The sequence below is a fragment of the Hibiscus syriacus genome, unplaced genomic scaffold (genome assembly GCF_006381635.1).
Source record: "Hibiscus syriacus cultivar Baekdansim isolate YM2019G1 unplaced genomic scaffold, ASM638163v2 tig00015498_pilon, whole genome shotgun sequence".
Lineage (NCBI taxonomy): Eukaryota > Viridiplantae > Streptophyta > Magnoliopsida > Malvales > Malvaceae > Hibiscus > Hibiscus syriacus.
In genome coordinates, this window is record NW_024062367.1 from 714101 (window position 1) to 730439 (window position 16339).

Here is a 16339-nt window from a genome sequence, read left to right on the forward strand (position 1 = left end):
GTTGTTATTCTTGTTGTTTACTTTTTTTACATTCATTTGTTGTGTTCGAATAAGTTTGTTTTTTGTTGTTCGTTTATTGTATTCGTTTATGTTCGTTTATCTTTTAAATAAACGAACATGAACGAACTTGAACAAACTATATTCCTTAATGAACGAATATGAACAAAAAAAATTTGTTCATTTATTTTTGTGTTCGTTTATTTATTAAATGAAATGAACGAACATAGATATACATCCGTTCGTGTGCGTTCGATTCATCTACATTCATATCCCTAACAAATCTAAAGCACATAATGAAAATAAATATAAATGAGTAAAGATAGATAAGCCTATCAAATGCGATTGGTCATACTTTAATCTTATTTGACCACTTCTTAACATGCTTTTTTACAAATCATAATTAAAATACTCATCAGTATTATATTGTCGCGTTTAATATTTACCACAATTAATATATCTTTTGATGTTATAATTAACATTAGATTAATATATGTTTGATTTGAGTGAAATCGCATGACATCACAATGAAAGTAGTAAACAAGTAATTTTGTTTTTGAAAATTCTGGGTTTGAAAGACTCTCAAATCCTGTAACCGAGGATAAAGAACCGAAGAAGAAAGCTGAAAAAGGAAAAGATTCCAACAGTCAGCTGTATCATATCTCTCACATTTCTCTTTCGGAGATCTGAATCTAAAAAGAAACACCAAAATGCAGGACCCGCCAAGTATTGACCCGAATCCCGATCCACTAATTCCCTCCAATGCGTCTTCCGCCACTCAAACGACGCCGTCCTTCCCCAACCCAACCGCATTTCGAGGCTCTTACCATAGGCGAGCCCACTCCGAGGTCCAATATCGTATCCCGGACGACTTCGATCTCGTCTCCGATCCGTTCGAAGGGTTGGGATCCGAAGACGACTTGTTTTCCCGTTACATGGATATTGAGAAGCTAGGGGGATCATCTAAGGGGTTGGAAGATGGAGGAGTGCCTTCCGGGTCGGGTCAGAACCCGAAAGGAGAGGAAATGAATGGCGTGATGGGCAAGGAAGAGAAGAGTAATGGAGGAGGGAAAGGAAGGCATAGGTATAGTAATTCGGTTGATGGGTGCTCGACAATGGAGACGATTGAAGCTAAAAAAGCTATGGCGCCCGAGAAGCTTGCTGAATTGTGGACTATTGACCCAAAGAGAGCCAAAAGGTTTGGGAATTATTTCCTTTTTTTCTCCTAACTTTCTCCGGGCTTTCTAAATGAACTTGGGTTTGGGGTGCTAAAACTGTAGTAGAACTTGGAAGTTTGTAACTTTGAATAAAAGTCTGTTTTTGTTTGTTTTCGGTAGATTGTTAGGGAAACCGATTAAAAGAAAATAATTCTTATGTTATGTAAGGAAATTTTATTTTTAGTTTTGAAGTGTTATTTTTTTTCTTCTTCTTTGGTTGGTTTTTATCCCTTTTTCTTTGGCCAGTATGATTGTTTTGTTGTTACCTTTTTCTCCCTAATGATGAAGTTGACCATTTCCCCTTGTGTTTTGGGTGCATCTGGATGGAGTTTACTATGAACTGATGTGAGGAATTTAAGAAGTTTGAACCTGGAAGTTGGAAAAACTTTTGTGAGGAGGTTAGAGTTTGAAAGAAATTGAGAGTTGGAAAATAAATATTTTTATATAACTAATCGGTGTTAACTATGTTTTTTTATAATAATTTTTACGGATAATGAATGCTACATTGCTACTTACTCATGTCTTGTTTCATGCCCATTATGGACTCATGATTGTATTTTGACAATAACTTTTAAGAATGTAATGCTTGAGTTGACCTTTCAAAACCTCTGATCAATGGGAATTTTCATTATTTTAGGGGGTTCAGTTTCAGATACCTTCTTAATTCATTTTTAGGAACCAAATTCATGTCAATTACAAGGTTTCTTTTTATGCGTGCTATTCTAGGGATTATATGTCTGTGTTTTGGCTTCTTTTGTTGATGAAATTTGCTTTTCTGAATTTTCATTACATGTTTTTGTACATGATTCTAAGATGGCATAAATAAATGCTTGATGGAATATTGAAGTAGTCAGAAATACCGAATCCAAATAGCAAAATTCTAATAGCAAATCAAATCTTCAATTGCATAATCTATTGCTAAGTACATCATTTTCTTGTATAGGGGAATGCCAACATATATGTGTAGAATTGTGTTTGTGTGTTTGCTGGTGAAAGTAAAACTTTATTCACCGTGAAAAATAATAGAAGCAGTACAGGGGGTTTTATACGAAAGGTGTTAGAGTTCTAATTGATCTAAGAGTCCTAACTAAATATACTTTATCCTTATTTACAAATAAAATTAGAGTTAGAGATGAACTAAAATATTAATATTTACAATATTATTAGAAAACTATATGAAATGACCATCCAGCTCAGTTGGTAGAGCACAAGGTTTTTAACCTTGAAGTCATGGGATCGAGTCCCACGGAGGGCATTTCATAATTTGGAGGTCTCTTACGAAAGCTGCTCTCAACCTGGTGTTGGGGGTAGCCTACTATCTTACCTCCTCTTTACCCCATACATATGGGAAAAAGGGACAGCCATTAGAAGACTATAGGGGTAGCCTACTATCTTACCTCCTCTTTACCCCATACATATGGGAAAAAGGGACAGCCATTAGAAGACTATATCTAGAGACGGTTATAACTCACAATAAGGGCTGTTTCACCATCTCTGCCGTAATGGTATAGTAATGAGGAGGTGATATTTATTGTCAGTATCGTGGAACATTTTCTCCATACATACGAACAAATTCAGCTTCCATTAATCTGACCTTGTCACTCTCTCTCCTTCTAAATGGTTGTTTGTTTTATAATATATACCCATTTATCATGCTGCACTCTGCTTTTTTTAATTGTATTGATTTTGAAGTCCGGTTTTTGACCATATTCTATGCAGTACAAAGATGTCACTTTCATGAGGTTGACTAAATATAGTGAATATCACTTGACCATAAAGAAATGACTTATGGACAGTTATGAATTTCATTGAATTCAGAATGGGAATGTTTCTACATTCACACATTTGAATTCCGTTGGCTTCATTTAAGTTTTACATTTTAGGCAAAAGAGCGGTCAAACTTAAGAACATGCAATAATGGGATGGATTATGTCATGTGCGGATGGATTTTCTATGTTTGGAATGTTCTAACCTTTTTCTCTTAATATTTAATTGTGTTTGAGAGCCTCTGAACTCTAATCTTGCCTTAAATGCATGAGCATTCTGTGAGGTGGCTAATTTAGAGCAATTCTCATCTCTCCGCTCAACTCTTCTGAAAATTTGGTGGGAATTTCCCCCCCCCCCATAGATCTGATAATCTCATATTATTTGTTCAGTTCTGTGTTTACATTCAAGTTTTTGCTAAGAAAACACAATTTTTGTAGGATCATTGCAAATCGGCAGTCAGCTGCTCGCTCTAAAGAGAGGAAAGCCCGATATATAACTGAACTGGAGAGAAAAGTTCAAACACTCCAAACGGAAGCAACTACTCTTTCAGCGCAACTAACGCTATTCCAGGTTCTTGTCAAATACATAACTGTCTTGTTACATATCTTTGGAGCTTGTTTGTTGTGGTGATTATTTGCATTTCTTATGAGAATATCAAATCTACAATTTAAACAGCCAAAATTTGGCTATTCCACTTCCTAATAAATCGATAGCTGTTTGCACCTGGAGCTTTAGTTCTTTTTTCAATCGAGAGCCTTCTTTCACTGTGGAATGTAGTTGCACATGCTTCTAACTCTCTGCTAAAGGCATCATATTTTCTGGAATTGCCATTAGTTTAGGATGCGTTCAATCTATGTTGATTTAATCTTTCTTTGATTATTACCTGAATGTTAATAGTCTTACTTGCGTTCTATTATAGAGAGATACTACAGGCTTAACTACTGAGAACACTGAGCTTAAGCTTCGGCTACAAGCTATGGAACAACAGGCTCAGCTACGTGATGGTATGTTCTGTCCAAAATTTTAGTTACCAAATTCTGTCCCAGATGGCATGCTTTCAAAAGTGTACACTCTGCACGTCCATGGACATGTTTATCTGAAGCAAGTTGAGCATAATTTACCATATCTACTCCATGATAAAAAGAAAGAAACTGTTAAGTTCAGGAGTTACGGATTGTGTCACTGGGTGATTCACGAGAAAATCTGTTTCAATTGACGAAACCTTTCCCTTGTGTGATTTATACCTTGTGAAGAACCTATGATAAAAATATATATGGTACTTATTGACGGGAGCTTCTAACCTTAGACTTGTTAGGGAGAGTAAGTGTTATATGTCTTGTCCACAAAGGCATCTGTAACAGGAAAAAAAAATTGGCCCCAGAGTAGTCAAAAGCAGGGTTGTGCATTTTAATTTTCTAGACATTACTTATTTTTTGAGAAAAACTAGATATTACTTTTAGAGCTCAAGCTTTTGGGTACCATTAATGATTATCCGTTTTCTTGGAGTTATCTAGTCGTGTTTGTATCATGTTGCTTGTATTTCATTCATAGAAAAGTAGTGAAGAGTTGTTAACTGTATACAGTTTTCTTGTTGCCCATTTCTTGCTACAGCTCTAAATGAAGCACTGAAGAAGGAAGTAGAGAGGCTCAAGATTGCTACAGGAGAAATAACATCCACAGATACCTTTAATTTGGAAATGCATCATGTAGCATACAACCAAGGTCCCTTCTTTCCTTCCCAGCCGGAGCAAATGCTAGTGGACACCCAGAATATACAAATGCCACCATTTCATCCCTTGGGATCAAACATGTTTACAACTTATCAGTCTATGGTAACTGCCTTCAATTCTCATACCTTTGCCGATATGATGCATCAGGATCCTCTTGGTCGATTGCAGGGGCTTGATATCAGCAGCAGTAGTTCCCACCTAGTGAAATCCGAAGGCCCCTCAGTTTCTGCTGGTGAAAGCAGTGGAGCATAATGATACAAATTTTGCTGGTCTACGACTTGCCCTGCTCTATTTGTTGGATTGTTCATAGACCGACCTTATTGACATCGAAAGGCACTATTTGTTTGAATTCAATTCTTTTAATGTGATTGGAATTTTAGTTTTTTTGTAGCTTTTCTAGATCTTCAGATGTTCGAGATTCTTTTGTAGTGGAATTCAATTTCCTTTTCTGTTTGGAGCAATGTTGTGGGAATAGAAGTTTGTCCTTAGGAATAGGTTAATGCTACATCGCAAGCTGGTGGCTCCCTTTGTAGTGTCATAAGATTGTTTAAAGTTGTATTGCTGGTGTGTGCAAGTCTGTAACCTTATCTGGCCATCTAATTGTAGTGCCTTGAGTTTATCAGCAGCATTTTGTGAAGAGAAAAACACTTGATTCTACATTCACAAGGTTGATCATCAATCAATATGTTAGAAAGGTGATGTTTTTCACCATTTAGAACATATAGTTGCAGTAGTACACAAACCAAGGCTTTAGTCATTAAAACTTTTTATAAGGGGTGAAGCTGCCCTACAAGCTGAGTTTCCAAATAAATGCACATGGCATGGAGTTGAGCATTTTAGTTAGAACTTGCAAGCCGACCCTAAGTGGGTCGGTTTTGTGGCTGCTATGTCGGAAAACGACTATTGAGTTCATGGTCCCGTTACCCATTGAAGTTTACATGATGACTGCTTGAAAGGGGACTAAGAGAGACAAATCTCTTGAGAAGGGCACTCCCATTGGCTCCTAACACAACAGCATTTGGATATAAAACCACATGATCCTTGTGTGGATCCTTATTTCAAGCTTTGATTTATGTCTGTCCCCATGATAAAGGCTGCAGAGTTTTATGCTCACAAATCTCAAACCTATTGATATAAAGAAAGTTTGAAACAAAAAGGGGGAAATGTGAAAAAGGGACCAAATAACTGTAAACCTTGTGATCCATGTATTTTTGTATATATTAATTGGGGAAATGTTCTTCTATCTGTGTATAAACTAAGTGGAGAAATGGACAAAAGATTAAGATAAGCTGAATATACAGTAGCAGAAAGTTATAATTCTCAATCTTCCTCCTCTTTTTTTAATATATGAAATTTGAAAACAAAAAGAGCAAACCAAAGAATTAATCAAAATCATGTGACCAATATCTCATATTTGGATGCTTTTATTTACTTATTATTTCTGTCATTCTGTGTGACATTAGAGCATGAAAACCACTGAAATTGAAATGAAAATGATAAGGGCCAAGGGACCGTGATCCCCGGAGAGCCTTGCATGTGCTTCCTAACATGGTAGGGACCCCCTTAATCTCTATTCTAATCTCTCTCTAAACCTATATTCAGCCAACATTGAGCTAATAATTGTGAAAAACTACTAATCTTTATGTTTAAAAAATTAATCACCCCCACGTACGCTGATGATAATTTCAATGATCATGAAAAATCGTATCTTTTATATTTTAGTAACGGGTATATAACTATATCAACACTACTTACCTCAAACTCGAATAACATAATTCCACATATAAAAGAACAAACCGAAACTCAAATTCTAAAGATTCTTGTATCTGTGAAGTCCAGCTCACCTCCTTCCAACATCTCCTGTATACTCACAAGCTCCATCCCTTAAAGACATCAAACACGTACAATACTGTAGACCGATTGTTAAATAATTAAGAAATATAATGTACTATTATACTTGATTTAATTAATGAAAAAGTTGTTTAGCGTTATAATTACCGACAAATAGTACTTTAAAGTCGCTATCCATATATAGACTGATGCCCATGTGTTACTCTAAAATATTAATTGTTTGCAGATATTGTTGTTTCCAGCAACATGTTGCCGATTAGCAAAAATTGACCTAACAAGCTGCCCATTGAAGTAGAAGTGTAGAACAACATGGTGTTTTTTTTAAATATAAGATGCTCATTGCTTATTTGAATTGAATGCATTGAAAGATAATATTGGCATCTTTGATTCACCTCAACCAACATTTTTACGTGTTTGACAACAAAATGGTCTAAAATGACTGCTGGTGCAATACAAATCGAGGGACTGGCGGGATATCAGGGAATTTAAGGAGAAAATTCCATGGAACTACACGAAAGGAAGGTTTAAGATAAACACAAGAGGGAGGCCATGGGAAGGGTTGATGTAAATCAATGCATGTGCAGCTGGGGGCCTACGTGTTAACCGCAACATCTGCATGTGCAGGGTTTGATCGCTGAAGATGACCCCCAAATATACGAAAATCTGTCTCATGGTCTTGCCTCTTTCTTTAACACCACAATTGCTTTCTTGTCTCTTCTTTCTATTTAAGTCCGCATCGAACCGCCTTTTCGTTTCCTATATAAACCCTTTCTTCCGTTCCTTTCTATGTCACAAACATCGAGCACCAACACAATACACTAGCGTTTCTATTTAGCTTCTCTCGAATTTTCTAAAATGGCTGTATCAGTATTGTCTGCAACTTCTCTTCTGGTGTTTGTCTTCAGTTTTTGCCTGCGAGGGGTCTTTGGTGACTATGCGGGAGGATGGCAAGGTGGCCATGCTACGTTCTATGGTGGCGGTGATGCATCCGGCACAATGGGTAAGTTTGTGGGGTAATGAAAAGTTAAACAAACTTGCTGTTTCGAGCTCTTTATTGAAGTTAATAACTTTAAATGGTGTATAACTTTTGCTGCTGCTATTTCAGGAGGTGCTTGTGGATATGGTAACTTATATAGCCAAGGTTATGGGACCAACACTGCAGCACTTAGCACTACCTTGTTCAACAATGGCCTTAGCTGCGGTTCTTGTTATGAAATGAGGTGTGACAATGACCCCAAATGGTGCCTGCCCGGATCGATTATTGTTACTGCAACCAACTTCTGCCCGCCTAACTTTGCTTTGTCCAATGACAACGGTGGCTGGTGCAATCCTCCTCTGCAACACTTCGACATGGCTGAGCCAGCCTTCTTGCAAATCGCTCAATACCGGGCCGGAATCGTCCCCATTTCATTTAGAAGGTAAAACTTGGAAAACCCTTTCACTGAATTGTGTACTAGTAGAAACAATGATTTTGAGTTCATGTGAATAAAAAATTCATGTTGGTCTAAACAGAGTCCCCTGTGTGAAGAAAGGAGGAATCATGTTTACAATCAATGGCCATTCTTACTTCAACTTGGTCCTCATTACAAATGTTGGGGGTGCTGGAGATGTCCATTCAGTATCAATCAAGGGCTCCAAAACAGGATGGCAATCGATGTCTAGGAATTGGGGGTCAAAACTGGCAGAGCAACTCTTACCTCAATGGTCAAAGTCTGTCGTTCCAAGTCACCACAAGCGATGGCAGGACCGTGACCAGCTACAATGTGGCACCTGGAAATTGGCAGTTTGGACAAACATTTGAGGGTGGCCAGTTCTAGAAGTTTCAGGACAATAAAGGGTCTTGAAATGGAAGCTTGTATAAGTAATGGCCATCGTTTGAGACAAGGGAAGGTATAAGAGGGAGAGTTAAGGGTAAGGAGAGGCCCAGCCAGCCCCATATGGTTGTCAATTGCTGAGGTGATTAATTGGCACCCGCTAGGCCTTTTTATGTATCACTTTCATTGATTCATGATCAAGGATATTTCCATTTGTTTGGCTTTTGTTTAATCATCAGAGTCATGCAATTAAATGAATCAATATTATCAAATTAAAATATGTATATGCATATACATATATATACGTATGCGTATGCGTATGCGTATGCGTGTGCGTTTGTGTATATTTATGCGTGTGTGAGTGTCCATGAGTCATAAGATGAATGTCCAATCAGCTGGCAGCAGAACTTTACCAACATAGGCAAGTGCGAAGAAAGAGCAACAGCTACCAATGGCAGACAAGAGCCACAAACAAATCACAACCTGTCAAATGAGTGGTAAAAAGAGTGAGCTTGATCGTTGATTTTGTTTCCCTTTGTTGAAGTACAAGTTATATATAAACTGACCATTAGAAAAGCTGAAAATCTTGGCCAATTGTAATATCATGAGCCATTAGAAGCACATTATTGATTCGAACACGACATGATGCTGCGGCAGTGTTAACCGTTTCCTCTGACAATTCGAGTTCCGGTAACCTTTCCAGTTGCCTGATTAAATAATAGACAGACACCATTGTTGAAAACAGCTTCAGTATTTGAAAGGAAAATAAACACAAAGTGGCAATGCTAGTCTTACCTATTTCTGTAAGCAGCATGGTTGCCATGGATGAACAGCACCGCAATTAGTATCAGCAAGACATCCAAACAAATAGGTAACATGAGAGCATGAATTAATTATTTTATCACACAAAACAAATGCACTAGTATTATAAGGATGATAAGATAATGAGCCAGAGCAACAATATCATACCACAAAACAAGATTTCCCCAGCATCGTACTTGTTAGTGATTTTAGTAAGAGAACGTTAGCAGAGATTATTGTTATGAAAACACAAATTATCACATATGAAAACAGAGACAAATAATGATTGAGAATATATAATTGAGTGAGCAGAGGTGAAATGGAAGTTTACTTTCCAAGGATAGTATACCATCAGGGAAAACTTGATTCAGTTTTAGCTATATGTCCATCCACAACTTGGAGTTGACATTAATGTTTTGGTAAAGTTCACGTTAGTTTTTTTGGTCGGGCTCTCTCTCTCTCTCTCTTAACAATCTATATTCTTTATGTGCCAACTTAAATCTTTTTAAAATTATAATTTGTCTTGTCATTACACTCAATCTTTATTAGTTGTACCCCCAAGAAAAAAAAAACTAGAGAAAGTAAGTCGGTTTCATTGAAAAACAAGACCAAAGACGAGGGGAAGCGTTCTTGATACCTTTGCCACCATCCAAAAATCGGTGAAGAGAACCTTGAAGACCAAACAAACGGTAACCATCTGAGGATGCCATTGTTACCCGAATTCTCCATTAATTGCAATGATGCAATGCAATCCGCGACCTTTTTCAGCTTTTTAACTTGTACCCATAATTGAAAACCTCAAAATTTTCGAATCTTGCGTCGAGTTTTCCCCTTATGAAACCAAATTACAGGGTTGCAGTTCTGAGTTCTCTCACAGAGTTGATGAGCAAGGGAGGAAAAGAAGGGGAGGAAAACTACTTTTCAATTTATTTTGTTTTGGGAAGAAAAGAAACTTGGGTTATCTGTTTTCACCTCTATCACATTTAATTTGTTCAACTAAAACATGATATTGACGATAAGCATATGTATGTATTATGGGATAACCACAAGCATGACTTCAAAAAGAAATTAACTGTTTTTATTCTGGATTATTTTCCGAGCTATTCATTTTATCATTTATGGTTATCGAATCTTTGCTTCAATGCTCGTTTGCAAGTTTTAAGGTTGCCCTTCTCTGAATTCTTGTAGGGAAAAAGATGGTGAATACAATTCTGAATTGACAGTTGAAATTGGAAGTGCAGCCCGAGCTAATGTCATCCCCATCTGCACCGAAGCAAAGATTTGCCTGCATGAAAGCTTCCCAAACTCTATCGAGTAGCAAGCTGAAGATCAGAGATGGAGTCCAGGTTCAATCTTCTATACTGTTCGATGGTGTTAGTTTCATATTGCACAATTAGGTTCTTCAAGCTCAATGCAAACTTATTCATGTGATTTTTCAGTGACTAGCAGATGAGCTCAATTACTCTTGTCAATGCATGTTACAACTTAGTTGAACCAGTTTTGCTTCTTTTTTGAGTAGTCATTTCTTATATTAGGTTCATTTACTTTTGTTGGAACAATTGGAAATAAGAATGTCATAAACTAAATGCCATGACTGCTCTTAACAAAACAACTTAAAGGACCAAAATAGATAAACCCAGTAAAGAGTCACATGAAGATCTTTTGCTAGTACAAATGTCTAAGAAAGGATCATCTCATGTTACAAAGGGCTGTGGTTGTGAACTGTAGGAAACTAAAAGTAACTTAGAAGATTAGCTTCTAACTCGATTTTTTTGGTCTCCTGTGGTTTGAGTCAGCTCCTTAGGCGAACTAGAATCAACTGAGAAGATCAGCCTCTAAATCGTTGTTGTGGTCTCTTGCAGCTTGATTTAGCTCCTTAGCCCTCTTAGCTTGGTGCTTCCAGTCGGTGAAAACTAGAGTCCAAATCATCATACACGTACATGTAGCTTGTGCTGTAGCAAGCCCAACCCACAACCCACGAAGACCCATGGTGAGTTTGAAAGTTGCAAAATATGCAACTATCGAACCAACAAGGTAAAACGAACAAAAATTTATGTGAGCACCCAGTTAGGCCTAGCTGAACCTATCAGGATACCACAAGCTGCTGTCTGAGGGCAGTTTCCAAGCTCACAAAAGCCTAATATTGGTAGGACAACTGATGTCAATGCCAAAACCTGAGGCTCTTGTGTATACAACTTTCCCCATATGTCTTTTACTACAATCGTGAAAGAAAAAGCTAGTAGTCCACCTACCATAGCTATAATGAGTCCTATAATGGTTGTCTGCTTTGCCTGAGCAGGCGCTTGAGCACCTAACTCTTGCCCAATACGCGTAGTTAAACTTGTGCTTAGAGAATGAGGAAAAACATATAAAAGTGTTGTTGTTTGTATAAGAATCCCCATTGCAGCTATATTTATATCTGGATTATTGATTAAGCCAGATGTTACCACCATTATTTCATACCACCACCATTCTAAACATACGGATGCTGCACTTGGAATCATGAGTAAAACTAGTGATTCCCAATCTCGATAGCATTTGGTTACCATTTGACCATCCCAAGGTTTTATTGCTCTTTCTGTATAGAACAGATATACCAGCAAGGCCAAATTTATGTTTAATGTGTTGCAAGCAGAGGCCAGAGCAACACCTTTAACCCCCAAATCAAGATATATTACAAGGAAATAATTGATTGGAATGTGAAGTAGCATGGCCATTGTTGCAGAAAGAGTAAAAGGAGGTTTAGATTTTGGGCTCTTAAGAAAATTCTTAAAGGACTAAGGAGAGCTTGGGCAAGCAATTCAGGAATAGAGTATATGAGAAATACCTTTCCCACTGATGTTAAGGTCTTCTTCTGACCGAGTGAAAGAAGGATTGACTCCATGTTCAGCCATAATAGAATGATCGGTATGGATCCAAGTAATAGTAGGCTGAGGGTCTGTTTAAAAGTTTGACTAAGAACTGTCCATTTTTTGGCTCCAAAAGCCTGGCCACAGATAGGTTCCATCCCTGTAGCCATACCCTTCATTACAGAGTAGCCTGTGATGTTTGCAAATCCCATTGCCAGTGAGCCTCCAGCTAACTCAATCTTTCCAAGCTGTCCCAAAAAGAACATCGAGATTAACGACTTGGAGTAGACAATCAGGCCGGAAAGTACTAATGGGAATATGATTTTCCCCAATGATATCAGCTCCTCCATCACCTGTGAACCGAACACAAGATATTAGGCAAAGCAAAATCATATACCACTAGCAAGAATTAACTCTCTAAACAAGTTGGAATGAATAATGGCTTGCTTGATATGGTGGAAAATTGGACTTACCATAAATTATGAAGCAGAGAAAAACAGTCTATCAAAGAAATTGATGGTTGTTTACGCCTTGTTTTGCTAGGGAATTTTTTTCTTAAAGGCTGTTTCGTTTGGTCACGATGTATTCCTAAGACTAACTTTGAACCTTAGATGACTTGTTTTCTATCATGGAGACAGCCATATATTGCAAGTATAATTAGACATATCTTTATAAATTTGTTTCTATGTTAAAAAGGCAGTATCCTCTCTGCAACCAAAATGAGATCGGAAAATTTTGACGTAACTGCCCTCATAAATGAAATACCATTTTCCTCTTGTAAAGTTTAGTAAGGTTGTTTTAATAATACCGAAGCATGCGCTGTGAATTGAATGGAACATCTCGATTGGGGAGAATGTCGAAGTCTGAGTGGATGCACCACCACTTGTCAAATGAGTAAAAGAATGCGGTCAAATCTATTATTTGTAGTCCTCTTTAATTACTTTCCTTAGTTGATCTATCGAATTACTTTTATCGCATTCAACTCGTATTTCTACCATCTGTCTGTTAAAATTAAAACACTAGCCTCTAATAGCAAATCCATCTGTCACAGTCAAAAAGTCTCAACAAATTCCATTGTAGCTTCGAAACTGAAATAAGCATTTCGGTTCTCCAATTGCTGGATTTTCTATATAGATTGTTGAAATTCAGGCACAAAAACATTTTATAAACTGATGGTAAATGGCAAAGGATGAGGAAGAAGGTGGTGAAGCTAATTTGATCCATGCTTGTAACTGTGCCTTACTGATAAGTGAAAATCAAAGAGGGGCTAAGTTATTTTCCCAGTCAGCAAGGGATACATGAACCTGTATATTGTTATTCACCTGTTTGCTTAGATGCTTAAAAAACATATTTGCGGATGATTTTCGTATTAGAATTTCATCTGCTCAGTTTGACTATATATCCGTGAAAAGAATTTCATGCTTATGTAATCATGTATTTATATATTTGTCTGAATCCACAAATTTCTCTACTGACATTTTTTGAACTGTAGCTTTTTCCCATTTTATTTGTTGGTGCTAACCAAGGTTCACGTTTATTGATGATTAATCATTGCAGAAGCAAGGTACTCATCATTTCTGATATTCTCTACATGTATACTTGTAGAAAAGACTTAGTTTTCTGAGTCATTGAAACCATTTACCTCATATTGCATAGAAATAACAACATGAAGATTGCCTAAGTATAGAATAGCAGGATTATAAGAGTATTAACTTTCTTCATTGTTTGATAATTCACAAATCTAATAAAATACTAGAAAATCACATTCGGCTTTTTAAGATATAACCAGTAGATTTGTCTCCCTGAGGGTAGCACTAGTCTGTGTCCGAGTGTGTGTGTATATAACAACAGGTATAGTACTCTTATTATCTAGTGAACAACTTGTGCGAATAGTACTTCGGTGTATCACATGTCATGTTTTCTTAAGACAGCATTAGAGTAGCTAGGAAGTTAAGTACAGTTAAATAATTTCATCTGTTGAAAGTTTCAAGTCTTTTAGCTTCAAATGAAGAAGAAAGTAGATCAACACCTGGGTGCAAAAGTAAGGAGAGCAAGAATGTCACCTTAATTTTAGGAAACCAACCCAGAAACGTATTAAGGGACATCCTTCCTCCCGCTCTTCCAATATTGTTATAATCGTTTTTATCTCCTGTGCTGCAAAGATCATTTGGGGAATCCGATTGGCATTCGCTTGCAGAGCACATGACTAAGAATTTGCAATCAAATGGGATAGCAATTTCTCTGGCTCAACAAGGCTTGAAAATTTTAAGGTACGCATGTCATGCATATATACTGAAACATGCATTGTAGATGTAGATTTGATTGAGGGGCCTTAATCTTTCCAAATCATTTTTGTCCTTTTCGATACTAAACATAGTTTAGTCAGGTTCTTAGCTATCTGGAACTTGTAAGTATTAGCAGTAAAAGATGGAATTCATTGCACTGAAAATGAAAACAGAAGAGAACAACGTAAACAACAAAACATCCACTGCTTTAGACAATTTTGTATTTTGGGGGCAGTGCAAAGCACGATGCTGCATTAAAAACAAAGAAATCAACATACTTAAGAATAGCAGCTAGACTTAAAGCATGTCTTTTTGCTTCAAAATAAACCAAAGATTACTTTGGACAGACTTGGAATTGAGCTAAGCATCGGGTACCAAATGATATATTCCTTTAATCCCATCATAATTTACAAGTTCAAACCTTTCGGCATTCAGAATGTTCACATAGTAAGTATAAACCATCACTAGAAGAAACCACCCTAAGAACTCAAAACCTAGCTCTGTTGTTCATGTAATCCACCTATACAACTTTCATGTCTGTTTTGTAAAATACATATGATACTATAATAATAACATGTTCCAAGTTTGTAGCTGTCCCTTCTCTCAAGTTTGAACCTGAATTTTTTAAATCCAACACTTGTTTTTTACAGATTGTTAATTTCTTTACCATGCTTCCATATTTGTGTATACTTACTATGCGAGTAAAAAGCAACTTAAAATGAGTAGTGGTGGTTATTATTTACTGTTTATAATTACGGTAGAGAATTATGATACAATATCTTAGTAGATGTGTAATATTATATGACTTTTGATTTTTTTGTAATTATAAACATAAATTTTTTATTCGATTCCTTTTTCATAAAAAACTAAAATTATCACATTATATGCACAAATAAATTTATTTATTTATTTAATATGAGAATAAAGAGATGTATTTGTTTTCTTAAAATATTCATAATTGAATCAGAGTAAAAAAATATTTTGATTAAAATTCATGTTTAATTTTAATATTTATCCTTGCTTCTTTGTTATCAGGGCCATTGTGTTTGATACTATGGTGGCAAATTTTGGTGCTTTTCTTGGATTTTTCCAGGGCTGTTCATTCGGTGGTCGAACCGAACGAATTACCATTAATCGAATTAACTGAACTTTTTTTCGAAAATATTAACCGAACCGAATAAATTTCGGTTAATTCGGTTAATTTTCGAATTAATCGAATTTTTTTAAATTTTTTTAATTTATATAAAAATTAAATATTTTATAATTCAAAAAAATAATTTATAATTAATTTAAATAATATATAATTATAAAGTAAAAATTTTATATAAATTTTTTAATTAATTAATATTGATATAGGTTTAAAAGTTATTGGATCTTAAATTATTAATTGGATTTTAAATGGTTTGGGTTGAGCCCATATGTTATATATAATATATTTAAAAAATTTAATTCAAAAAAAAGTTTAAAATTAATTTAAATAATATATAATTATAAAATAAAAATTTTATATAATTTTTTAAATTAATTAATATTGATTTAGGTTTAAAAGTTATTGGATCTTAAATTATTAATTGGGTTTTAAATGGTTTGGGCTGAGCCCATATGTTATATATAATATATTTAATATTTAAAATTTTATTTCGGTTAATTCGATTAATTAACCGATTTCGAACCGAATTAACCGTTAACCGAATTCTAAATTTTTTTTAAACATTAACCGACCGAATTAATTCGGTGGTCGACCGAATTAAATGAACTAATTCGATTCAGTCGGTTAACCGAATTAGTTCAAAAATTTGAACACCCCTAAATTTTTCCCATGGCATATAATACATGAATCTCTGAAATCTTTCCAAGTTTGGATTAGAATTAGTTAGTTAGGATTTGTCAAAAAAAATCTTTTTAAAAAATTAAAATTTGAATATAAATCATTAATATGATCTAAACTCAATTTTTATATCTAATAAAATTGTGATAAATTAAACTAAATATTATTGAATTTTAAGATTTATATCTATTTGATTGGAT

The 16339-nt window shown here is 35.6% G+C and overlaps 1 protein-coding gene and 2 pseudogenes across 1 annotated transcript; 2 read left to right on the forward strand and 1 right to left on the reverse strand.

The window, feature by feature from the left end:
- Positions 1–602: 602 nt before the first annotated feature.
- On the forward strand, positions 603–5278 carry LOC120207998 (bZIP transcription factor 18-like). Its single transcript, XM_039207379.1, has 4 exons — positions 603–1195; positions 3419–3551; positions 3901–3985; positions 4593–5278. The coding sequence occupies exons 1-4, from the start codon at positions 708–710 to the stop codon at positions 4961–4963; spliced, it is 1077 nt and encodes a 358-aa protein (XP_039063310.1). The 5' UTR covers positions 603–707; the 3' UTR covers positions 4964–5278.
- A 2068-nt stretch (positions 5279–7346) lies between these two features.
- On the forward strand, positions 7347–8654 carry LOC120207999 (annotated as a pseudogene).
- Positions 8655–10992: 2338 nt separating this feature from the next.
- Positions 10993–14742, reverse strand: LOC120207941 (annotated as a pseudogene).
- Between the last annotated feature and the right edge of the window lie 1597 nt (positions 14743–16339).